General features: G+C 30.8%; 1 protein-coding gene across 6 annotated transcripts in view; it reads left to right on the top strand.

The window, feature by feature from the left end:
- LOC126741220 (pre-mRNA 3' end processing protein WDR33-like) overlaps nucleotides 1-25727 on the top strand; it is a 28927-nt gene extending 3200 nt beyond the window's left edge. The window contains exons 2-15 of one of the 6 annotated variants that reach the window (XM_050447587.1): nucleotides 1722-1802; nucleotides 4154-4198; nucleotides 5250-5290; nucleotides 6540-6620; nucleotides 6688-6897; nucleotides 6953-7037; nucleotides 9084-9182; nucleotides 9240-9382; nucleotides 11663-11800; nucleotides 13531-13965; nucleotides 15898-16078; nucleotides 17899-18089; nucleotides 21527-21667; nucleotides 25477-25727. In XM_050447587.1, the coding sequence (XP_050303544.1) occupies nucleotides 1739-1802; nucleotides 4154-4198; nucleotides 5250-5290; nucleotides 6540-6620; nucleotides 6688-6897; nucleotides 6953-7037; nucleotides 9084-9182; nucleotides 9240-9382; nucleotides 11663-11800; nucleotides 13531-13965; nucleotides 15898-16078; nucleotides 17899-18089; nucleotides 21527-21667; nucleotides 25477-25545 (1923 nt within the window). In that variant the 5' untranslated portion in view covers nucleotides 1722-1738 and the 3' untranslated portion in view covers nucleotides 25546-25727. Of the gene's footprint in view, nucleotides 1-1721; nucleotides 1803-4153; nucleotides 4199-5249; nucleotides 5291-6539; nucleotides 6621-6687; nucleotides 6898-6952; nucleotides 7038-9080; nucleotides 9183-9239; nucleotides 9383-11662; nucleotides 11801-13530; nucleotides 13966-15897; nucleotides 16079-17898; nucleotides 18090-21526; nucleotides 21668-25476 lie in introns of all 6 variants that reach the window. The other 5 variants (XM_050447586.1, XM_050447588.1, XM_050447589.1 and 2 more) reach the window with 5 other exon arrangements.
- Nucleotides 25728-27619: the final 1892 nt, after the last annotated feature.

The raw sequence follows: 27619 nt of genomic DNA, 5'->3' as shown, positions 1-27619 counted from the left end.
ATTTTTACTGTATGTGGATGACTTGAGTTCATTGAAACTGCAGGGCAAGGTGGTTCAGTTTGCTGATGATACCACCATACTATGGAGCCATAAAAATTCTGATTATATTAAGACTTGTATCTTTGAAGACCTTCAGATTTTATCAGGGTGGTGTGCTTCCAACAGGCTCGTGTTTAATGTAAGAAAGACGTCTATTATGGGGTTTAAGTGCGATGTTCAGGGTCTGATGATTGACGGAAATTCCCTCTTGCAGAATAAAGAGTGCAAGTTCCTAGGAATTACCATTGATAGTCGCCTTCGGTTTGAAGATCATATTTTACATTTAGCGGGGAAATTATCTTCTGGATGTTTTGCAATAAGAATGGCAAAACAAGAGCTGGGAGGGGTAGTTGCACGTTCAGTGTACTTTTCACTTATTGAATCTCATATTCGGTATGGCTTGCCTTTTTGGGGTTTAACCAATAAGGGGCTACTTAACATTGTCTTTGTTATTCAAAAAAAAGCAGTTAGATACCTGTGTTCTGCTAAGTTAAGAGATTTTTGCAAACCCCTCTTCATTTCTGAAAAAATCATAACTCTTTTTTCACTCTTTATCTTAGAAACAGCTGCTCTTATTCACAAAATTCTCAAACTACCCTCTGACACTGGTTATTTGACTCGTCGTGTAAATGATGTTCCCCTACCTATTCCTACGTCTTCCCTTACCAAAAGCTCATTAGTTTACATAAGTAAAAAAATTTACAATCATGTTCCTCTATGTGTTAGACATATATCGGATGTTAAGAAATTTAAAATATAACTAAAGACGCTTTTATTGGCTAAGGCATATTATAACCTGGTCATATAACAGGTCATATAACATATAACACAGTTAAAAAATATTACCAAATTGTTATGCTCTTAAGGTGGTAGCAGGAGAGGTTGATTTTGAAATTGGGAGAAATGTTTATTTTTCTTTAATTAAATCCTATTTAAGGTACAGTTTATGTTTCTGGGGAGCATGGACACATTACTTATTTAATAGTGTTTTTGTCTTACAAAAGAGCACAATCTAATGTCTATTTAATGTGAGTATGAGAGAGTCTTAAATAATTTTTACTTTTTTTTTTAAATAATAATAATATTAATATTAGTAACAAATACAAAATGGGAAATTGCTACAGCAAAGCCATCCATACAAAAAAACATTGGCAAATTCATTTAATTTGTTTATAGTTTTATTTTTTCAAATTTAATTTCATTAAACGTAATAATGTGTCTTGAAATTATTTAAAATTAAATATTATATTAAAATTTCAAATTATTTACCAATAGTAACAAAAAAAAATACTATTTGATTTTAAATATTTTGTAGTTACTTTACTGTTACCTTGAATACAATATACTCTTTTTCTGGCTATTTTCAGCTTTTTTTCCACTATTAGTCATACCTTTTTTCCTTCTATATATTTGAACATTAAGGAAATGGGGTTTTTATATTTTTCTCTAATCTGTGATTTTTGATTACTGAGATCCCTATTTGTTTTACACTGCTTTTGATTGAGAAAACCTTACTAAATTGCTTTAACAGATCATGTACTTATATACTATTTCTAATGCTCTTCATGTGCTAGGTGCCATTTATAATGAATTTAGGTCACAAATAGTAATTAAATTGTATTCTTTGCCCTATTTTTTTTTTTAAGAATTTGTTAATATTTTGAATTAATGTGTATTTTCAGGAACAACAGTGACTCTAATGGCGCTTCCAGCAAACTATAAACAAGCAGCTATTCAGATGGCCACCCCACAAGCTTCAAATCGTAAGAATTTAACTTTAAAGTTAATTTAACTTTTTAGTAGCTCTCAACTCTATTCTCCTTGATATTTATAAGTATTAAATTATTGAACAGATTTCAGATTTAGATCTGCTTGAGATCGCATGAGTATTGGAATATTATCCTAAACCTGATTTGATTATAGATAAAATTTATTTTTCATAATATTTAAAAGCATGATTCTTAGAGACCTAGAAATACTTAATTTTAATATTCCTTTTAATTTTTAAGCTTGATTAGTTAGTAGTTTGTACTGTTACCAGATTTTATACACTGATAATTAAATGTATTCAGTTTTTATACACTTTCTAGTCTATCTCTGTTCGTTATTTACTACCACAATAAATAATGTAATCTCTTTTGTATGGTTATAATAGAATTACTATTTGTACTTAAACAGAGTGAATTATTAAATATCTAGAAAAAGGCAAAGAAATTTACTTAAATTTGAACTTCGCCATATGTTTAACCATAAAGGTGAAAGTTCTCATCTCTGCTATAGTGATTTAATTTTATGATACTAAATTTTGAAAACATGCATTTTTTGCATGCTGAAATGTTCAAAATTTGTAATAATATCAATGCTTATTAAACTAATTTAGTTGTGAAGTTTAAATTGAATGATAAATTTTCATTTAAGCTAGTTTTTCTAATTGAAAGTATACCTATAGGTATATTAGGTATTGTGAGTTTAAATCAATTTGTCCATTTCTGTATTAGAAATGTTTGAACTTAATATTTCCTGCAAAACAGGCCATGTGTTGAAACTGGAAAAAACCTGAATACGTGTCATTTTGAATTACAAAAAATACATAGAAGCTTGACTTCCAATTACTGTGCCCATTCTCATCATCTTTACCAATATATAATGTCAAAATTTTAAAAAGTAGTTTAGTACAAGTACTTTTATGACTATTAATAAAAATTGGGCAGATAGGTTTAATAGGCCACAAATATTTTTAGTACTGATAATAATTTTTTGTTTAACTATTAAATATAGGAAATATAAAAAAAAATATACCTTACTTATAAGAATCAGTCATGCAAATAAATAACTTCAAGTTTTTTTTATTTATTGTTATTAAGAATTATAAAAGGGGCAAAAAACTACAAAAATAAAATCAAGCAGAATAAACATTTAACTGTGGTTAAACAAGCCTTGAGATTTAATCACTTAGGCAATAATATTAGTCAATGACAATAAAATTAGGTATCCAACTTTAATGACTTTAAGTAATTAATAGTTTATTACATTTAAAATCCGAATGGCAGTCAAACTAAGAAAATACCAAAGTAATTTGTTGTAAGTATTTCTTTTAAATAACTTCAAGGTGTCAATAAAAGATTATTAATTTACAGCATTTCCAAGACTTTTTTCTTAATTTTGATAGATTAGATGGAATTTTTCTATTCTATTTGTGTGATGTTACAAATAATTTTTTTTTTCAACATTTTACAAAAAAAATACAGAACTCATTTATTAGGCATACAATTTGCCAAAATTTACTTAAATTATGTTTTTGTACTATGAACCTACAGATAGACATTTAATAAAAATTTTAAGAACTAAAATAAAATAGATACAGGTGCAGGTAATAATAAAATTCAGGATAATTATCAATCCATCTTATCCACAATCATTAATATGATAGAGACCAAATTTAAAAAAAATAATAATTTTACAATCTATGTTCTTGAATACTTTAGATCTAGGAACATACCAATAACCATTTCACCCGCATTTATTTTTTCCCTCAATTGTGCAGACCAAGTGGATTGCTAATTCACCAAAATTTAGATTTCAACATACCAATTGGTCCTCAAATAACTCTCTTGTTATTTTAGTTTATTTCAAGATAATCCTGTGGTTGATTGCAGACAATTGTTTCAATAATTTGGTCTTTTGGTTTTTAGATTTAGTAATTATACAATACCTCCTAAAGAAATTATGGGATCGTATTTCTTTAAAAGATATTGTATTATAATGGTAGTTTTAAAGTCACTGGGTATTTTGTAGACTGACATTTTTTAAGTGGGACGTGTTTGTATTAAAATGTGAAAGTTTTGATTGTATGTTTAGAATTGGACCTTTCTCCTCTGTGTTCTATACTGTTAAAAATCTTTTTCTAAAACTCGGAAGTTCAGATAGGTGTGGTAAATTTAAGGCCAGAACGTGAAGTGTGATTATATTGTGAATCTATATGATTAAATGAATGTCATTAGTTTATTTGTAACGTTACCAATTTTTAATTAATCGGGTAATAGTTCAAACTACCAATAAAAGTTTTAAGTAGATTTAGTGCTGATGAAATGCTTTGTTTGTGTTTGTTGTTCAGATTTGATGTCGGCTGGCGCTCCCGTGACTTTCAACATTCTGAAAGGTAACTGCTCTAAATTCTATTTTATACATGTTTAGCATTTTATTATATATTTTTCGTAACGCTTTCAATATTTTTTTAATTGATATTGACTTTATAGGTTTTTAAGGTATTTGCTTTGCTTTCACTTAAAGGTAAATTGGTTAACCCTGAACTTTATTTTCGTTCATATTTTGGGAAATTTTAGCTTGCATATTAAGACAATGCAAAATAGTGTTTAAGCAGCTTATATTCTGGCAAATCCGAATTTAAGTACAAAATATTTATCATTGTTTTGTATTTTAATTTTCTTTAAGCTTTATTAAGAGTTAGATAAATTGCATCCAATTGAATAAGCAGCAGGGACAGTAGACCAAATATAAACTTTCTCCATTTGTGTATGTTTTCAGGGTTAAATAACTCAAAAGTTGAATATATTAAAATAACCAAACCTAATGGATATTAATTTTGATAACTTTACTTTAAATTGTAGGTTATAGCTAAAATAGAATTTTATTTATTATAATTTCTATTATTTTAATTGCATTATAAAACGGTAGCAAGTGTTGAGATGTGTACTAATTTTACTACAAGAAATTTTAAGAACATTGCTCTAACATTATAAATAGGCCTTATCTTTTACAAAATTCACACAAATTTAATATTTAGTCACAAACTTGCAGAAAAATACCCAAAAACATTATTCACGTTAACCGCCAGCCCACAAAAGTCTTTTAAAATAATAATTTTGTATTTTAAAAGTTACCCCAATGTTAAAACATTTACTCTCAATAAAATAAAGTTTATGGTTAACCACTCACAGGTGAAAATTGCTTGAAACCAACATTTATTATTAATCCACGCAAATATATTTCCTGTAGTTTCAATAATTAATTATTAAAATGTTGGTACTTAGATCGCTTTTTTCGCAAATAATTTAACCTAAATCAGGTAGGTGTACTGTTATTTAATAATTTTAGGGCATGCCATAGTATAGTCTTATGTTTTTTTGTCAATATTTAGGTATAAATATTATAATATAATATTAATTATTAAATTTTCGTAATTCTTGTAGAGAGACTCAAAGCTTCAGGGGGATCCGGATCATCTTCTCACGTGAGTACATATACACAAGAAGTTAATTATCTTTCACAGTCTTTGGTAATCAATAATGCCGACTTGTTTTTCTATAAATCTTTTCTCGAATTTTTTCTAACTAATTGTATAATAGCATGCGATAGGGCTTATCAATCACATCTTGGGCCAATAAGGGTAGTACAAAATTACACCCCTAAGTTATTAATTAAAAAAATAGATTGAATTCCACTTATTTATATACAATGATAACATAGTCTAAATATATCGCCTTTTCATACAATATATATTTTCTTTTGTACATAAAATTAATATTTCAAAGAAAATAACATTTCATTATCGGAGAACTGGGATTAATGTACATGGCAACATATTATTACCAACCATTACAGGCCAAATTAATTTATAACTTATAAAATAATAGTTATAATTGGATAAGCATTAATGTGTCTTGTAAGGGATTTTCTTTTTTCATTTATAAATGTGAGTTTTTTTTAAGAGAAAAATGGTTAGAATTTTGTCAAAAATTAAATTTTATGTAGTGACATACATGTTAGGTCACATAGGTGCTTGTGTTGTATAACAATATAATATTTCATTATTTTTTTGGAAATTCATTTAAATTCAAATCAGAGATGGAATGGTCTTCCTTGGTCTCAAGAAAAATGGAACTGTATTTAATTTTCCAGCGGTTAATTTTAGAACAAAGCACCAAATACCTACTATCTTAGTATAACACAGTCGAAAACATGTTGTCAAGTTAATAAAATAGAAATAAGCGAGATATTAAAATATAGCTGTACATCCTAATCCCCAGATGTATTCCATTGAACATCTTTGGGACGCCTTAGATCTTCGTAAAAATAACTATTGAGTATCATTGATCCAGGGTGCAAGGTTGCACATTTTTCCAGAAAAGCTCTATGCCTAGAACATGCCAGTATTATACAAAATACAAAAATGAGTGCAATTTACCTCAACAAAATAAATAAATTTCCTTAAAAAATAAATAAATATCGCTCTAACTTCAATTCTAATTATGTGTGTGTCGCAATAAGTTGCTGACACAAATAAACTTGCCGCTTTAATAAATTTCCATACTTTTCGCCACTACGTAGTGTACTTTTAATAATATAGTAGTTCTTGTTATTTGGTACTTTATTGGAAATTAATAAAAGGAGCGAATACATGATATGATCCTTTTATTTGCAAAAAATCAATGCGACGATAGCAACGATCAAATCATCGCATGTGTGTTTTTTCATTTTAGAAAGAAACAAATCCCTTTATTTCTACACCATCAACGGGAAACACAGGTTTTATTCCACAGAAAGTGGGCACTGGCAAGGGGGTAAGTTTATTGTCCCTATTTTACTTGCGTTCCCCTGTATTAAAGAAAACACGTGTTTATTTCGTAGAAAACGGAGACTAAGTTGCTAAAAGCACCTAAAGCACCCGAAAAACCTCTTATGCCCTATATGAGATACAGTCGTAAAGTATGGGATACCGTTAAAGCTCAAAACTCGGACTTAAAGCTATGGGAGATCGGCAAAATCATTGGTTCAATGTGGAGGGATCTCCCAGAGGATCAGAAACAGGAGTTTATTGAAGAGTATGAAATTGAAAAGGTAATAAAAAAAATTTTTGGTATGAAAGTAATAAAGCTTATATTTCGTGTTACAGTTAGAGTACGAGAAAAGTCTGAAAACATACCATAACTCGCCAGCATATCAGGCTTATATTCAAGCCAAAAATAAGGGAAAATCTGGTAAGTATAGATTTTGTGATCAAAACATTTAGGAAATCGGTAATACCATATGTTTTTCAACTAACGATTGATTATTTAGTGATCCTGAATAATTGCATCTCTAATGATACAAGTTTTATTCTGCTTTCAAAAGAAATTACATAGTTTTGCAGATTTATTGAGTTCATAACGAAAAAGTAAATATAGCACAACTAGGGAGCTAAACTTTAAAATTGTTGGTCTGGTTAGTTGGTTGATTTTATCGAAGATGGCTAAAAGTTTTTTTTGTATGCATATAGAAAATATATCAGCAAACCTAATTAATGTTATTTCGATTTAGACCCATAGAAAAAAGAGAAAAAATATGAAAGACACACAAATAATTTTTTTGTAGATAATGCATTATTAAAAAAAGTTTGAGAAAAACTGCAAAGAACTTTCTTCATGTGCCACACATTAAGGATTTTTTCTTTGATTTTTAAATCATTTTATAAATTTAGGAAGGCACGAAAGGAAAATCGATTTTGCATAGCTTAACATGTTAAACTAGCCATTCCTAACCTTTCCCCAACAATCTCCTCCCTCTCATAGCCATTAAGGGCCGTTCACGGGCACGTAACGTGAAGGGAGGAGGGGATTAAGGCGATTTGTTAAAAACTGTATAGCTTAACGTTTAACAAGTACGCAAACACGTTGACTGCCTGGGAATGGCTAGCGTCATGTTTGCAATACATTGTAGACTACGTTTACATTATGTACTTATCCGCAGGGTCAGTTCTAATCAGCTGTGTTCATATTGGTTATAATATTTTTTCTGTTAAACCCATTTTTCTTAAGGTGGAACTTGGATTTTCATCAGGTCTGATCTTGAAAAATAATTATAATTCAAAGAAACAATATTATGCTTAAAATATTGGATACTGTTTTTTTGGTATGACAAAGTGACTAGTACCAAAGTTATACTGGCGCAGATACAGCGCCCTGCCGATTTGAGTGTGATAGGACATTTTTCTTGGAATTACTCTTGTGGACTAGGCTCTGCTGACATTACAGTCAAATCATCGCTCTCTTTAGTCAGTATCAGCCTAGCATTCGCTTGAAACGTCTTGGTAATAAATAAAAAGTGTTTGAGTCCTTAAATACAGAGGAAGATGAGATGAGCTCCAGTTCAAACGAATTCGATTTTGTTGCTTTGGATGACTCACATTCATTTTCGGCGAATTACGCCGTGAAACGAACGAATCCAGTGGAGAAGACCGTGATGCATGATTTTGTTTGTCTCATCTATAAGCTATTCCAACACCAATCTCGGAACGCGTTTACCTAATTTGGCCGAAATCATCTCGAGTTGCTGGTTTGCTCAAATGAAAAAGGTCTCTAGTGCAAAGAAATAATAATTAAATGACAACTTATCACGTCATGCTGTACAAAAACACTTAAATATCAAAAAAAACTTTATGTTACGTAATTAGGGGAAGGAGGGATAGATAGATTTGTTACGTCGTGTTCCGACCAGTGGCCCTTTACAAACAAATATGAATTATCAAAAAATATGCAATTAATTAAAAACTCTCCACTCGTAGACCCGGTCCTCTCGCCGAACACCTGGGGCAACATACATCTCTACTTGTGTAGAATTTTGCTTATTCCACACTTTGTATAGAATATCTCATTCTTAATTCCTATTTGGTTTTATTTTTTGAATTTTGTACGACGGACTAAAATTTAAACGTTTTTCTTTGAACCATTCGTGAGAAAAAAATAGACAACAGAACTGACAAAAACACATTTTTACACAGTTATAAGGGTAAGGATAGGGATTCAAAATTGGGGGAAATTTGATTTGATAATTCCTTTTCATGATAACTAACCCGATCTCGTTTAGGGGTAAATTCGACATGCTTATCCTTATAGAGCATTTCACCCTTTCAACCATTAAAAAACTTATTGGTAGTTAATCCTTAAATGTATCATTTAAAAATATACATTTGAAAAAAGTAGTTTATTAGTAATCTAGTAACTTACTGTTGGGGTCGTAGCTATAGTCTCTTTTTGATATTTAAGCAGCCCAAGGAACTGATGGAGACACTCACGAAAGAGTGTCAAGTTCATCGAAGCAATCTGCAGACAGAAGAATTGAAATTCAACCTGCTGAGGATGAAGAAGGTTCGGTATTTGTTTGTTTACTTTGTATTTTTTTTTTATTTTTGTGATTTTATTTAGACCAAGATGATGGATACTCGGTAAAACATCTTGCCTATGCCAGATATCTCAGAAACCACAGGCTAATTAACGAGATTTTTTCGGATTCTGTCGTTCCCGACGTACGATCAGTAGTGACTACTGGGAGAATGCAAGTTTTAAAGGTACTTATTACTTAGAAGATTAAAACAATCAAACATGCTCTTAATTAAAGATTAACATGTAGGTAATCCAAATTTAACTAAAATTAGTTTCAATTGTTTTTTTAGTTACATTAGGGCTAAATACTTAAAAAAGTCAAAAATGCAAGTATAATGGATCTTTTGCGTTATAGTATTGATTATTCGAAAAGTTTCCAATTTCAAAGGATAATCCCTTACAACGTCGTTTCCACCGCAACTCTTTTCCAATGATGTATGCACTCTAAATATGTGTCTTTCAAACTCCATAATTCTGCTGTCCGGAATATGTGAAAATAGTGTTAATAATAATAATACTTACGCATTAAATATGTACTTATCCACAATAATAAAGAAAATAGGTTTGACAAAAATCACTCCACCACGGAAAAAGATTATAATTTGCTAAGTGTATGTAACAAATCCCACTTTCTCCTTTTACCCCATAGGCAAAATCTGCATACAGTCTTTTATTTAAAAACAAATCATGAACTTTATTGATTTATTTTGAAACGGCATTTTAATTGTTATCTGAAAAGAGATATATTTAATATTTTTCAATCCCAATTAATATGGAGACGCAATTTAAGAAAAAAAGTGAAAAAATTAACGGCGAATGACCAAATGACCTCCTCAAGCATGACGCTTGGAATTTTAATGTTTGAGTTTAGTTTCTATGTAACTTAAATACGTTTCTCAATAATTTTTTATACTAAGGAGTTGTGACCAATATAGTTGATGTGTCTCAAAAAGAGCGCAAGATTCAATTTTCAACAAAACCACAATTTTTAGTGAGGTAGCCACCAAATCTCTTGGACATCGTCATCTTTTTCTTAAAATTCTGGATAATATTTTCGCAAAACGAAATCGCGAATAATGCGCCCTATCTTTTCTTTAAAGCGTTCAACTATTTTGTTTTGATTTGATGTGGCGGATCCATATCAATTTAAATTGGGTCCAACTGAAGCAACTGAAACTCTGTTTCCATTTCGCGTTACCCCACTCCACATTTCGCTGTCCCTGTCTAATAGGCGCACCAAACGGTAACTCGCGGGGGATGAATCTTCTAGTATTACTCGAGGAATTCTGTTTATTCTTCCTTTTTTGTCATGGTTCAGTTAAAAATGCGAGCATATATTATCTTTAAGTAATCGTTATCTATTTTTGTGGTGTTCCAGCGCTCAATTAAACAATCCACTGTGCTGAACATGGTTTATTGCCATTGATTTCTTGGTCAACTGAACCTTGTATGCGTGCAAACACAGATCTTTTCAAATCAATTCGATCAACATTTGTTGCAAATCAAATCTTAGTCGGACTTATCTTCAAACCACGCTTTTTAAACCTCTTTACAACTTTCTCTAATACCTCGTCATGACTTTTCTCGTCCTTTGCTTGTATAACCATATCATCCATGTATACTTCTACTACATTCCGTCTCAACTCGCCTAAAATATTATGCATCCCTCTCTCCATTATGTGCGGGGAATTCTTAAATCTCATAACCATGCTGTTCCGTTCATAGACTCTACCATCATACTCAAATGCTGTTTTACACCTGTGTGCTTCCGCTTTCTCTGTATGATAATACCTTTATAAAAATGGTAGAAACCCTTCTTTGAAATGAATCGAGGTAAACACCTTTGATCCCTGTGTTGCTCTACTAATTACGTCTTTTATTAACTGGAGCTCATATAGATCCTTCTCCACCAAATGATCAAATCCGGATAAGTGCCTAACCAGCCTGATAGCTCCATTAAATTTCTTTAAACCTCTGCTATGATTTCTCCATAAGGGCGTTACAGCTTCAGAAATGCGAATTTTACCTCATTTTTTTTAAATTGAACGGCGAACTGCCTCGCTAGGCGCGATATTGTCACCAAACAACTTACGTAATTTGTGAACTGTTTCTGCATAATTATCCCCACTTGAGTTTTCCCCCTTAGTAAGTTTTCACAATAATTAAATAGTGGTCATTTTAATATTACTTTATAAGCAAGTTATTCTACTTGCACAAACAAAATGGCGGCAAATTCAAATCGGACGTCCTTGCAGAAACACCCTTTTGTAATATGACATGTTACAAAAGGGTGAAGATGTTATAGGGACAATTAGTCAATAGTCTTTTGTTAAATCTTCATACTTATAATCTGTATTCAAATAATAAAGAGTATTTTGATTGAATTATTTTCTGAAAATAACCCATAAATTAACTGTTAAAAGTTCGTTCGAATTTAATATTGAAAAAAATAATTGTTCTTGTAGAGACAAGTACAGTCACTTACAATGCACCAAAAGAAGCTTGAAGCCGAGTTGCAACAGATCGAAGAGAAATTCGAGGCCAAAAAGAGAAAATTCGTTGAGAGTAGCGAGCAGTTCCAGGAGGAACTGAAAAAGGTAAAGGTAATGAAACGACATGGGTAGTATATGAACACATTTTTGTTGGTATTTAGTGTAGTTCTTTAATTTATATTTAAGTTCAACAAGGTAAAAACATACTTTTAGTAGGAATCTAATTTGAAAGGTTTTAATTTGATTATGGGGTCATTTTGAAGGAGCATATATTTGATCTTGGAAACTATAAAAGAAACAGAAACAGCGAAATAGATAATTTAGTTAATAATTTAAAGAACCAAGGAGACGTTTAACTTTCTTAATCTTTCAAGAAATTAAAAACTTATTTCCCTAAAGTGTTTCAAATAATTATGTAAAGTTAGAATAACAATTAAGTTTAGATCTGCCTGGGTAAACTGCACAATTGTTATCGAAATTATATTAATATGTTATTTTAGTGACCCAGCTTAGTTGTTTTGAGATTTAAGAGCTAAGTTGGACGTGGGATCAAGTAAAATCCAAGGCATTTAAACCTTTTTCTCTTTATTGCCAATGTTTCGGCCTATATTAGGCCTTCTTCAGAGCAAACAGAAAAAATCAAGGCTTCTGTTTGATAGTATAACATTGGTGTATCTTTTGATGATTCCATTAAGTGTCTAGAATTTGAGGATATATACCAAAGTATTCATGTGTAAGCAACAACATTAATCTTGTAATAATGGAAATGATCCACCAATGTTCTATTATACTGTAAACATTTTTTCTGTTCGGCCTGAAGAGGGGCTAAGGCTAATATAGCCCGAAACGTTAGCAATAAAGAAAAAAAGATTTAAGCGGCTTGTATTTTACTTAAACCCTCATCCAACTTAAGTAAATAAAGCCCGAAATATGTACAATTTTAATGGTATTCTAAACCATGTCTTCACATTTTACGATATTAACTTAAAACAATTTGTCATGCTAATGTTCCACTTGGCAATGGTAACTTCTACTTTTTAATGCGCATATTTCAAGACTATATAAATTTTTAACTTACGAATTTAACGAACTTGAAGAATTATAGCCGCTCTCTTTAATTGCATAACTTTTAAGGAACAGTTCGAGCAAGTTGAAAAAAGTCGTTCATATTAATCAAAGAAGCCTTTATTATAGGTGAAACAAAGTTGAAAAACGCCATAAAAAAGTTTCTCAATTATATTTTTGAGACCGGAACTATATTAGCATTAATTTTATATCACTCATTATTTTTGCGTAATATTTTATAATTTCTTAATTCTGTGTTTTTTTACGGTTTCTTATTATACAGTTTTATCAAATGTGGCGAGGTACCATACTTGGGCCTCTAATAATATAGGAGTTTTGGGAAAAAGTCGTTTAATAAAAGTGGTTAAAACAAATTGCTAGAAATAATTTTTAAGTTCCTAATCCTGCTGCGAAATATAAAGAATTATTTTCTCAGGTCATTACATCAGTAATTTTCGCATTTAATAAATAAAAGATACTACTACTGCAGTAAAACATAAAATCGATGTGTTCAACTTCTTTTATCAGCTAGGTACTTTTATCAGCTAAGCTGCCAGTAAGTTTTTTCAGGTCACTTCAATTCTAAAATTTCTTTCGCTCAAAAATTTCTTTTTGGATAATAAGAAACTGGATGTTTATAAAGTAAAGAAATTGATCATTTTAGAGCTGATCAAATAAACATGGCTATTAAATGGAATTATTTTCCACAGTCCTGTGAAAAGTAATGGGCCAGCTAACCTTGGTTTGCTAAGGGTTTCTATTTTTTCAATTTACAGCACTCCAAACCTGCAGTTGACGAAGACACTTTCATAAAAATGGTAGAAAAGCAGTATGACTTACTTAAAAAAGAACGCACCAAAGGAACCCACGAGGAACCTAAAAAACCGGTCCTTAATGGAACCGCTGAACTTTCCGCATCCGCCAATGCTTATGCACAGCAAAACGGACAAGCGGAGCCTGAACCCATGGACACTTCACCAGCGGGTTCCGCTGGATCCCCACAAGCGTCTAGTGTGTCACCCAAAGAGCCTCCAGAAAAATTAGAAGCTGGCCCGAGGGCTCAATCTCCTCAACAACCGCCACGTGCCTCTCCTGGCCCTCAACCTATGCAGGGTCCTCCAGCACCTCAACTTCCACATTCGCCATATGGAGCGCTACCTGGTCCACATGGAGCACCACCACATGGAGGAGGTTTACCTCTTAATCACCATGTAAGCCTTTAGTTCTGGTAAAAAGCATTTATTTATTAGCTTAGTAAATTTTCAATGTCTGTTTCTATCCTTTCTCTTGCTTTTTCTAGAGGAAAGGGAATTATTTTGGAAACATATTCTAAAGGTCAAAATAAGATAAATTAACCCATATATTTTAATCTGATTCTTAACCATTTCTGAAATAATCAGCTCTACTAAATTTTTTTTTTGTAAATTTTTGAATAATTACGTTCTCTGTATTTCTAATTCACGTTGCAGGTATTTCATCATTGTTTGTTAATACCTATTTTAATTGACTGGTAGTTTTGACAAGCATGGTTGTTAGTTTGATTGATAATTAAATTTATTAAATTAAATGCTAATTGTTCTACACCGAATGTATTTTCAACACGATGGAGCCCCGCCTCATTTTAGTCGCCGAGTGCGTAATTTCTTAGACGATCGTTTTCCTGATCGTTGGATTGGCAGAGGAGGACCTCATGTTTGGCCACCGAGGTCACCAGACTTAAATCCACTGGATTATTGCCTCTGGAATGTAGAAGGACTCCATAATCAAATTTTGAATGCTTCAAATATTATTAAAAACAATCACCAAGCAATTAAACGTGCAACACGAGCGCTTAACAAACGTGCTGCAGCTTGCCTTGGAGTTGGTGGGGGTATTTTCGAAAACATTTTAAATTAGTGGAGTTTTATTTTTTTAATAGTGTCTGTTTGTGTTGCTTTTAAAATAAAAAATCTTACAAAAAAAATTTAGAACCGATTATTTCTGAAATGGTTGAGAATCGGATTAAAACATATGGGTTAATTTATGTTATTTTGACCTTATGTTCCAAAAATATTTCCCTTTCCTCCCGAAGCACCATATAAAGTATTTTCCGTAATTTTTGATGCATTACCCCAGATAACCATATTTCATGATAGATTTTATTAATGAATAATATATTATTTTTAGCATTTTAAGAGGCTATTACTTAAAATGCTAAGTTCAAAGATTTGAATTTGAACGTGATTTTATTAATTTAAATTTTCATCAGTCACCAAAAAGGTCCAGATATTTTACACGTTGTACTTTCTCTATATAACTATTACTACACGCCCGTCTTTTATAATCTTCACTGCTACAATCGAAATGCTGGATTAAAGTGAAGGTCATAGCCTTTGTTTTTTTGTAATAAGTTTGCGCTTATTTAGTTTTTTTCTTAGAAACATTGTAATAATAATATTAGGATAGGTACATAAACAGTTACATATGGAATATATTTAATGGTATAATAAGGAATATGTTTAATGGTTCAGAACAATGTTTAACGTCACAGAACAGTAATTTTTAAACACTCTAAAATTCGTAATAAAAAAACAATGATAAAACTGTACCGGAATAACCTGAATGGTGGCTTATCCACTAATATCTACATTTCATAGTTCAGGTAATGAAAATTATTTGATAATAATGTCATCAAGATATATAAGATTGACAAACCTAAGTAAGCTTTGGTGCCGGCCTTTTAGAGGCATCCGAAGCATTTTTTGATTAGATAAGTATGATGAAACTAAGAAAGTGTCACACAGTATAGTATACCAAACTTTTTTCCAAATTGTTGAATTTAGTGATTAATCGAATAAATTATACTGATAAATCACAGAAAGCGGTGGTAGCCGACTTCTCTACTACCATTTAGGTTGGCATAAAGACCTTCCTTTTCAGAAGTTTCGTTTAATGTTTATGAATCTAACTTTACCTTTGTGGAGTAGAATTACTGTTGCTGGTTTAAATCCTAAAGAAAAATACCCTGTCTGAAACCCAAAAAAGTACTTCTTTATCGGATTTTGGGGCTCTCTTTTTTACTAGTGCTAAACACATACAAGCAGTTGTAGCATGATAATTACATACATTTGTAACCTAGTATGAAATGTATTTCTGTCTTATAGGGACACCCAGCTCCACCCCAAGGTTCGAGCGGTTCACCAGGTGTGCCGTCACCACACAGTGGACCAACTGGATCTTCAGCTCACCCGGGACATCCACCCCCAACACAAGGTCCAGTTCCATCACATCCAGGACCCATGATACCGCCATCGCAACCTTACCCGCAGCAATACCCTCATCAAGGTGAGATTTTTCAAGTAAAAAAAAAAGTCTATTATTAATTAAGTTTATTGAAACAAAACCTATTATAAAATCATCAACGCGAGAAAATTTATGAACTTTTATAATTGGTTCAGAAATTTTTAAACTAAATATTTTACAAAATACATTGTTAATGTTTAGTCCAGTAGCCATGGGTATTAAGTTATGGCACAATGTATAGGCATGGAATTAATATTATCAACCTACCAAGCATCTTCCACTCCTTTGCACAATTACAAAGGATATTTTCTGCAACCTTAAAAGTGCTTATTTTAAGGTTTCCACTGTTTGGATAAAAAACAACAAATAACCGCAAACTGCCTAAAGAGTATAAATTAAAGGACAACAAACCTTAAAACTCTCTATTCTTCAATACTTTTCAATTAACAATTTCTTTACCTCTTTCCTAAATAATTTTGGGGTTAAAGAGGCTCCGGATATAAGCATATGTTTATTTAAAGTTCATGGGTATTATTTACATTTAGTGAATAATTTACTTAAAAATACTATCGTTTGCATCGATAGAAAAAAAAATAAAATAATAATTAAATAATAATTAATCCGTAAAAATGAAAACAAGTAATTGGTTCAAAAAGGTTTAAAATGTAGCAACAGAGGGCTTCACTTTACTGGGCTTGAGTAATCTGTTGGTTTTCATGTCATATCTATTTATTTAGTTATTGTTGACAAGGATTTTCTTAAAATTTATAATCTTAGGAGTTTATAGATGTAGATATAGACTGTCACACAATGAAATTGAAGAGGTGCGATCAAAATAAACTATTTGGAATAAGCAAGCAAGATAAGACGTTGCTTATTTTGGTTATATTAATTTTTTTTAAAGTAGTATTAAACTATTAAAGTAAATTTATATTTAATTTTGTACAATAATTTTTTACTTGTTTCAAAAAAGAAAAATTAGTTATGCTGTAAAATATTTAAGTTAAATAATTGAGCAAGGTAGTCGTCAAAAGAAACCTTTTAAGTACGACTTGTCTAAACACTTAAAATACTTTTAAATACTTCACATTACTGGTTTAACTCCTATATAATTAATATAATCTTAAATTAGTTTTTCTATATTCACAATTTCTTATCTATCTGCAAGTATTTCCGGTAATTCCGGTCATTATCCTTAGTTTGCAATTTGCATAAAAAGGTAGCAACCTGGGATGAAATAAGGTCATCATTAAGGTCTTTCTTATCGCAATCGTCACATATATATTTTTTACCGTCAAATTAATAACATTTAACTTGGAAACTCATGTATACAGTGCACATTTTTGTAATGTACTAGTAATTCCAGCCCAACGTAAATTTTTGTTCTACATAAACTTACTGTTTACTGTTAAAACTTGTATGTCTTCAAGCTCTATAGTAGATACCTATAATAGATTGCAAAAAAAACTAAATCATGCTTAAAATTCAAGAAATCAACATCACTGAGATCTTGGCTCTAAAAAATTATTCCTGAAGCTCCACCTTATAAAGAACATATTTTTGCCAAACAATTCCTATTTGTGACAAGTCCTCCTATGTATTTAACAAAGCCTATTCTATATAGATGATGCATTCCTTAAATTAAATACAAATCAACACAGCCAGAGTCTTTTCTTCCATGTCATATCTTGTTCTTAATATTGGTCTTACCACTCTAGAATAATTTTTAATTTAACAATTATATCTTAAAATGTAAGTGAATGCTACTACGTTTCTTTGTATCTAATAATATGCTTTCTGGAGAACGACCCTTTAATTTAAATATAAAAATACGCATTATCTATTAGTAATAAAATATGTAGGGTCTCCAACACCACACCAACAAGGGGTACCTTTACCAGCTAGACCACCACCACATCAAGGTTATGGTTATCCTCCTGGACAACAACCGGCAGGATATGCTCCTCACCAACCAGGTTATCCGCCTCAACCAGGCCAGTATCCTGGTTACGGCCATTATCCTCCCCAAGGATATCCTCAATATCCACCGCAGGTAAAATAATTTTCATATGTAATGTAAAGTAAGGACATATTATTTACGTATATTTACTTAGAATCCTTTTTTAATAGCCGCTCTTTATTTTTTGTTGTACATTTTTTCTGGACATGAGTATTCGAATATAAGTGAGAAGGTTACCTTCCATCAGCCCGTATGCAAATCCTTTAAAAATTATTTCTGAATGAATTCTGGTGATTTGTGAAGATTATGTAATATCTAGATATATTAATATTCGAGAGGTTAGTTACATAATATATATCAATAAAGAATAATTAAGGTTTTAAACACGTAGTCCTGTGATCCCTGGGTACCGAAAAAATTTCTCTTTAAATTAAAACTAGCAACGCATTAGTAAACTTTTAGGTTGCGACAAAATTATAAGGGGTACCAAAAAAAGGGAATGTTTTTTAAAATCTAACAATACAGTCTTGTCGCCTTTTTTCTCTCTGTTACGTTTGTCTCGCTCTTTTGTAGTTCTTCTACTAAAACATTTTTTGTAGTCATTTTTGGAAATTGCTGACAGCTCCTCCCTCGTTCTGTTTCAATGTTGTCTAATCAGTGTCTTTTGATGCCCCTCTTCATGTATGGAAATAAAACATCTGGATCAATTTCAAGATGTTGTTTTAAAACATAACATGTATGTTGTAACTTCATACTCTTTTTGATTTGCAGTCCCCTTCATTTTCAAATAATGCGTTAAACTTCGCTGAATCGAGCTCCAACCCAACCCATTCCTCTTTAATAATTGATCAATTTTATAGTCTGTCGATGATCTGTGAGCACAAGATCTCGAATTGTTTCAATAATTTCATCGATTCGGGAGGTCGATGGACGTCCAGAACGAAGTTGGTCATCAATCATATTTTTAAACATTAATTATATTCGTAAACCGAGAAAGCCACTCATATACTTGAGTCTTTCCTATAGCATTATTTGTATTATCTTTGTAAGCAGGTTTTCAATATTGAAACAGTTTTAGCAGCATTTTAACCGAGTAGAAATCAAAATTTATTTATTATCTAGTGGCAAAAACATGTACGACACAAACTCCGCCCATGCTTTTTATTTTTGGGTAACCCTTGTACCCCTGTTTTCAATAACTCGTATTTCTTATCCTGTGGATTTAGTCTTATATTATGGATATTATAATTTTTTTAAAATATAGTTAGATTAAATACAAGTTCTTTATCTGTAAATTAATATTTTGCCCATGATGAATCTGAGAAAGAATAAGTATATCTGTTTATATGTGTATACTTATATTTATTGTTTGCTTTAAAAAAATACACGAGCATCGCATTATCCAAAAAAAAATTATGGAATAATCTGTATATTATACAGGGTTTTTGATTAAGGCTAGCTATTAGGTATATAGTATATATAGTACCGTAAAGTATAAATAATGCAGTATGGAAGGCCTGGTATCTCAGGGCTCCTAATTTCTTGGATTCTGATGGGTTTTTATTAAAATAAGATCAAATATATTTAAGGATCAATTAAGAACCACACCGAAAGGTTTGCCAAGGTTTAAAATGTAAACACTGACCATATGTCTACTATATTATGGCAGTGAAGAAGACACGAGAACCAGGTCTAAATGTGTTGAAAAAATGTGTTTGCAGTTAGCAAATCCCAAAATTCATCAAAAAAAAGTTAATTATTTAGCACTTTGCTTTTATTCTCGTAGTATCAATTTAGTTGAAAATTCCTTATCCAGTTAATTTATGAATTTTACGATTAGTAATTTTAGGAAGCAGTTTAGCCCTGGTATGTAATTTATCGCCATGCTTCACTCTTCATCGCTCCCACAATTAATAGTCCAAAGGCTTTAAATCCGATGAACGAGGGGGGCCAGAAAAGATTTTAAAATTAAAAAAATATATCTTGATGAAGAAGCATTTGCGGACCCATGTTTATGGGACATTTTCTTCTCGAATTTATTTAAAGAAAACGTAGTGAAAGTTTACCCCTTACCTTGCAGAAATCTCCCATATAATAGTGCTTACAAGATGCGATATTATAGAGTCCATAAAATACTCCGACACAATCAGTGTCGGAGGGTGCATTGTGTTAAATTATTATTTAAAAAATTGAATTTAAAATAGCTTTAAATAAATTTATACTTTTCTTTGCTTTATTTATGCCTATGTGGATATAAGTGTTAGCGTTACGTACAGATATTTCTTTAGATCCATAAAATAACGTTTTCATTACGTATTAAAAAGTATGTTTTTGTTTTATACTCATTATGATGCAAACATTATTTGATATTCTTTAATCTAATCATTATTTAATAATATATCCTCTAAGTTTTTTTTTAAATCTGTTGAAATCTTGTTATAAAAATGTTTAAAACTAAAATAAATTTTTAAAATATGTTTTAAAACATCTGTTTCTTTTCTTTCTTCAGCTATTAAAGATATTAAACAAAAGCAATAATTGTTTATATTAAAAATAAAATTCCGAATAAGGGTTCATAAATTTTATTGCTCATAAAATCCTACATAATATGATATATAATACATATATTATTAAATTTTACGGATTAGATTCTTCGGAACTCGTTTTCAGATCTTCATCTATTAAACTAGTATTTACAGTAAATTCTAGGAAATATAAAGTTTTATCGAAAAGATTATGATCTTTTATATATTTTTCCTTAATTTTATCGATATGCTCATAAATGCTTCTCTACTCACCGACAGATCTGCACATTTTTGCCTCAACATCTGCCAACTTAAAAGTTGTATTTCTACTAGCCCAGTTCTTAAAAGTGGCCAAGATTTTTTCAACGCGGCTTAATTCTTGAATGTCCGTGACTTTCCATTAGTTCGTCAGGTTTGCACTTTATTGGATAAAATTTTTTATTTTGAAGAATTATTTCATAAAGTTCCATTTTTGTCACTTTCTCGTCATATTCTAAATTATGCTCCTTAAGCCAATCAATTATGAGTTGTTTCTTACTTCCTGAGGTAATATTCTTTTTTACTTGTACATTATGGTATGATGCATTGTAAAACTAAGACTGAATCTGGTTTTCACCTATATCATGAAATTTTCATGATTTACGTCGTCATAATAATCGGCACTTTTAGAACCTAAAATATGTTATAAATATTTTCCAAGTGCAACGACACAGGCTTGTTAAGAGACACCAGCAAATTTCCAAGAGTACTGTGAGGAATAAAGTGGACAGGTTTACCTATTATAACGACGTTATCTTCTTCCTTGTGAAAGAGCGGGATGCATGTATTCACGTTCAAGCACCTAATCGGGGAAATATGGGACCTGCTTTTTATTGATTTTTTTGGTTTAAAGTGGGTTGGGCCGCATTTTAAGTCATTGGAATATTTTCACATTTTATGGACTTTATTAAATGATTTAAAAACGTCTATTCAATCATATTTTTTATAAAATAAACAAACTTACAGGGTCGTGCCAATCCCTACACCCCTTCCTCACATGAGGGATCTCCCGATCCAGCAGGAGGATCTCCGCAGGGAACGCAACCCGGCCCGTATCCCGGACCGGATTCCTCTCAGGGGTCCGGTAAGAGCGAGGACCAAGGTAAGGTTGGTAAACAGGTTTTTTTTACTAATCGGTGTGTTTTAGTGTTGTACGGATAAAAAATAAAATTAAAAATAAGGCATTAGAATAAGCCATTTATTTTTTATCCGTTAAGAGATATTTTAAAACTTTTGGAAATTTATTTGAAGTTTAAATTGTCTAATTGATTAAGAATTATTTTTACTTAGAGCTAAAATAATAGTCCCAAAATATCTCTTTACAGTTTGTGTTAGGGTAGCTTAATACTAACTAGCATGTGAATGAGTGTGCCTTAAAAGAAACTTTAATGATGCTATGCTAAAGTTAATCAAATTAATTTTAAGCAGTTATAAATATATTTCTTTATAGGTAAAGAATGCTTTGCAGATTGGCTAAAAAACTAAAATAATACGAACTAATTGTCCGAAATATAGGCCAGTTTTGAGGTGGATTTGCTTTTTAAATATATTCTCCTCTAATTCGATCTACTAATTTTATTTTTACCGTTTTTTATTAGCCGATCACCATCGAATCTTATTTTGGTTGTAATTGCAGAGTGCCTCTGTTATTTTTAAGGATTTTTGCAGTTTTCTTATTTTTTACAATTTTCAAGAGTGGAGCTATAAATAATATTGAAAATTACCGCAGTGTCTGTATCCAGTTAGCTATTCCTAAGCTGTTTCATTCTCTAGTTGCCCAACAGCTTTGCGGGCTAAGCAAAAATGTAATATCTGAGAATCAACATAACTTTTTGTCAAAACAAATCTATATTTACGAATTTGATTACCTACCAACCAGACATTCATCAAAGAGGCTTAAACAGGTAGGCTAACTATACTGACTTTTCCAAGGCATTCAATCGGGTTAATGTTATAGTTTTCCAGTTTATTGTTTGGTCGTGTGCAGCATGTTAAAATTGGTGGCTTCTTATCTGATATCATATACGTCAATTCAGGTGTGCCTCAAAACGGACATTGTTCGCCTCTATTCTTGAATATATTTGTGTATACTTATTGTTTTGAGAACAGTCAATGTCTAAAAGTTGCTGATGATTTGAAACTTTGGAGATCTACTATGAATCCATTAGACCAGAAACTTCTGCAACAAGATCTTCATAGATTTTGTGTTTATTGTACGAAAAATCAGCTGAATCTTAACATAAAGAAGTGCGTATTTATTAGTTTTACGCGCAAAGTGTTTCTATTCAAAAGGAAGTTTCTATCTTCCTATCCTATCAATGGTAGATCCATTCAGTGTTTCACTACTATTAAGGATATGAGTGTCCTTTCAGATAGCAGGTCAACCTTTGTTGATCAGTTCCAAGTCTGTAAAAAGCTGAAAGGTACTTCGGTTTGTTCTAAGAAATTGCCAGTATTTTTCTGTGAGGGTTAGCAGATTTTTTTACTGTGCGTTAGTAAGGTCTATCTTGGAATACTGATCAGTTGTGTGGTCACCTTAATTTCTAAATCACACACTTTCGTTAGAACGGGTTCAACATAACTTTCTGAGAGTAAATATGTGCTTTTAAGGACGGAATTAGAATAAAGAACCATGATTACAGTGTGAAGGAATAACAGTTAAACTTGCCTCCACTTAGTACTCGCAGAGAGAGATTTGGTATACTATTTATGTTTGTTGGACTGTCCTATTCTTGTAAATTTAATTGGTTTTAATATACCGTACCAACAGCTAAAACACCAGCCACTATTCTATATTCTCTTTCATAGAACATTGCCTGGTGTAAAAAACCTATCAACAGGAATTTGACCCTAATAAATAATTTTAGTCTCGATGTATTTAATGTCTTTAAATCGGTTAAGTTACCTTTTTGTCGTATTAATTTTTTGCCGTATTGATTGAGAGTATATACATATACATATGTGTTATTATCAATAATTTAATTAGTAGTATTTGTAATGTTTATGTAGCAGGTTACCATTAGTAGGATTTCTATTTTTTTTTTGGTTTCTTGGTATTATGTCCTTTATTTTTTGTTAATTTGGTCTTTTTTATTGTTATTTAGATTTGAAATTAGAGAAAAATTATTGACTGATATGTATAAATAGACCTTTGAAATTATGACTGAGGCTACTTGTAGCTCTATTAGATTCACAAAAAAATGACGCAGGTTCGCGAAAACTGCAAAGTTCTATTTTAAAAGTAACCCTAATACCCTGATATTACTGCTAAAATGGTACGTGTTGTTACTAAAAGAAAAGTTTCTTAAATTTTAGTGTCAGTAGGATCAAAAACGATCGAAAAGTCGGCTTAAACAATGGCTGATTTCTGTAGTTTTTGATTGAACTTTGAACAAACTTTTTCTGATTTGTATGGATTTTCCGATCAATAACTATTCAAATTAAAATTAAATTAGAATAAGTATTTTTTAAGAATTCATTTATGGTTTGAGAATTTGTCGAGGACTTAAATTTTCTTGAAATGAACATTAATTTTCAAAAAGTTCAAAAAAGCTACTTACTGCGTAACTGACAATTAGCACTGATAATGGCTCATACGCCGAAAGCGCTTTCTTAAGATAATACAAACAATTTGCTTTAGATACATCTTGTTTGATTATTTCCTACTCAGCCACTTCCCTCTTTTAAAATGTCTTTATACTCCTTTAACTCCCTTAATACATAAATGAATTAAATGGACTATTGCTAAATTAAAATATGTTCAATACATTATTTATAATAACTATTTTAAAACTTAAAAACTCAAACAATTCGATTGGTTTTTGCAGTACTTCACGTCAATTTATCAGTTCCCAAAATCTAGCAATTTTCCATATTGGGTCACAGAATGTCGTTTAAATTATGATTTTAAATTAAACATAATACAAATTTTACCTAAGGCCAGAACAAGTCCTATAGAGTGTTATGTTGGCTTCATATCGGAATTATTGTTAACATGTTTTTTAAGCAAAAAAAAACAATTTCAGAGCCTCTATCGCATGTTGATTTAAGGGCTAGAATAACATTGGGGAACGAAAACAACAGCAATGCTGTTATACTAGATAATTCGATGGGCATTATCCAAAATAAAAACAGTGCCAACACATTTTTCCCTTCTGAACTAACAATTCGGTTCACTGGGGTAGAGTTCGGATTATCACTTTATAAATTTGTCCTTTGAAATGCAAAATATTCAAATGCGGATTATCTAGGATCTACATTAATAATTGAACATGCCTGAGAGGCACCAGTCGATCAATGATGGTGACTTATTGACTATTAACTGAATCTAAAATTTCTATTATAGATATTAAATATTTTATAATGCACTTTATGTATTAATAAATACATTATTTTACGATCGATAGCGCGTTACCTGTAAAAAGATAATAGACATTACCACGCCGCGTATCATTGGTATAAAATTTTATTACTGCAGATGCTAATAAAAATACGTATACTGGGTGGCCCAGGATAAAGGGAACACTATAGCTCCTTTGTTTTTTAAGCAAAAGAAATAAAGTTGGTAAATTACGTAAACTCATACGTTTTTGACGAATTGAACTGTTCTCTGTCACTTCCAGGGAATAACGTTAAATTTCTAATTTTAGAAAATGGGACACAGTATATTATAACATATTTCGTATTATAGAAAATGGTATTTTAAAAACCATGATAACCTCCTTGTGATTTTTCACACATAAGTGACAGAAAAGAAAGGAATATGTCAAAAAATTTACATTTATGTAACATATCTATGTACCAAATTTAATTTGCTTTGCTCAAAAAGCAAGGAAGTTATATATATAAATATTAAATATATAATAATTTAATATTTTTTTTAATAAACATTTTAATAATTATTATTTTTTATTTAGGGAAGAAAAAAGAAACCAGCGGGAGCGACAAAGAAAAAGAAGAAAAGTAGCCCCGCAACTGAGAATTAAAAGTTTTAGTTTTAGGTTCATACATTGTAATTTAGTACTTAGGCATCAAAAATTTATTATTTAAGTATTCCTAGTGTACTTTAAAGGATTACTGTATTGTCATAGTTATAGATAAATGGAATATAATAAACATTTAGGCTTAAATTATTCTTGTAATTTTTAATAAAAAGGTATTGAGACAGTGCGAATATTTCATATATTTATCATTTTAAGTTGACACGCCAAGATTACAGCCAATATATCATGCAGGCGCTTTATTTGTTAGATTTTTTAGAAATGTTTGATCTGTGTAATACATAAGAAAAAACGTATAACTATAAGTTTTTTAGTTCTATTTATTTCATACCTATAAAGTTTATAATTTCTTTATAATCGAACTACTTTTCTATTAGTATAAATATAAGCATATATACTTATAAATACAAAGGTTTATTTATTTCTGATGAGTTTAAGACACACACCACAAGTTATTACTGCAATAATCAAAAGTCTGAATTTTGATTAATTATCGATTAAATAGGATAACCGATTATACCTCGGTTATCATCTTCGATCGGCTAATTGACAACTAGGAGAATTTTTTCTATTTTTATTTTAAGCCTAATACGAAAAAGAGAGTAATTTGTTACGAAAACTAACTTTCTTGTTTTTCAAATTATTCTCCATAATGTCCAGTACATTGCATGCACTCGAACCATTTTCCTCGGAACACTTTGTATTCCAATTAAGGTACTTCCAAAACATGGTATTTGAATGCATTAACGTTTTCTTTGGGCTCCGAAAAACGTTGGCAACACAATTTGTTGTTATATGCAGGGTGTCCCGGAAAATGTGGGAAATCTCTCTGATTTAGATTTATTTTGTTCATACACTCGATACAGAATTTGATGAAAATTGTATACGCATGCACGACAATGCACCTCCGCATATTGCAAGATCTGCTAAAAACTTTTTGAAGGATCACATTATTTAGGTATTATCATGGCCTGCACAATCCCCTGACTTAAATCCTCTTGGGGTAGATTTGGACCGTGGGATATGTTGAACAGACGTGTTTAAATACGAGGAATAGTGTTCCAGACAAAAGAAGAGTTGCTGAACTGTAGGCAATACTAATCACTACGAATTGAGCAAAACGACATTGACAATTAATTAGGAGTGTGCCAAACAGATGTCGAGATATTCTTAACAACAAGAATGTCGAGATATTCAAAACTATACTAACAAGGACATTTTATTTTCTATTAACTTTTCTTTAAATCTTAATATTTTACATTTTCAATATTTCGGTCTTTTATAGTCAATTGGTATTAATTGTTACATTGTTAACCCCCTAATATACTACGATGAATTTTTGTGTTTTTGATGAACTAACGTCTAAACGTTAGTTCATTTCTTTCAACACTTCTAAAAGTGTTTCCAAATTTACTTCAGATGTGTTTAATTTAAATATTTTCCAAAATTTTATTTAATTGTCATTAATTAACTTTGTCTCCTAGACCGTTTTATGTAAATTAGTTTTTAACAATTTTTTTTTCAAATACCATATTTTATCAAGCAAATTGTTCTTTGCGCACAATTAAATTATGCACAAAAATAAAATTACCTTTAGAACAATCTCCGTGTGTCCGAATCTAAAAAAAAATAGGCAAGACCTGTAAATATAGAGAAGACCAAACTTTAAACATACAATGCCCATACATAATCCCTATCTTAGACTGAGGTTTAAGATACCCCAGATAATAAAATTATACTATTCGTATATGTAATTATGCAAATTAAGATAGATCGAGCTGAATATCTCTGGATGAGCGATTTTTAAAATAATAGTCTTATACTTAAATCATCGCCGTAATAATCACCTGTGTAAACAAGAAAACATTGTTTAAAGTTAATATGTGTCTTGCAAATTTTTATATAATTTTTAACTAATAAAATTTTTTTTATATATGGAATAAACGCGTGGAGGAAGACTATATGTTTTTCATTTTATCCTAATAACTTTTTGTATAGGTAGTAAATTTTTACCAAATAATAACAAAATATCACAAAATTAAACAAAAAAATTAAGTGG

This window comes from Anthonomus grandis, chromosome 10, assembly GCF_022605725.1.
Source record: "Anthonomus grandis grandis chromosome 10, icAntGran1.3, whole genome shotgun sequence".
NCBI lineage: Eukaryota > Metazoa > Arthropoda > Insecta > Coleoptera > Curculionidae > Anthonomus > Anthonomus grandis.
The sequence above is the reverse complement of the archived record's forward strand: the minus strand, read 5'-3'. Positions and strand labels throughout refer to the sequence as shown.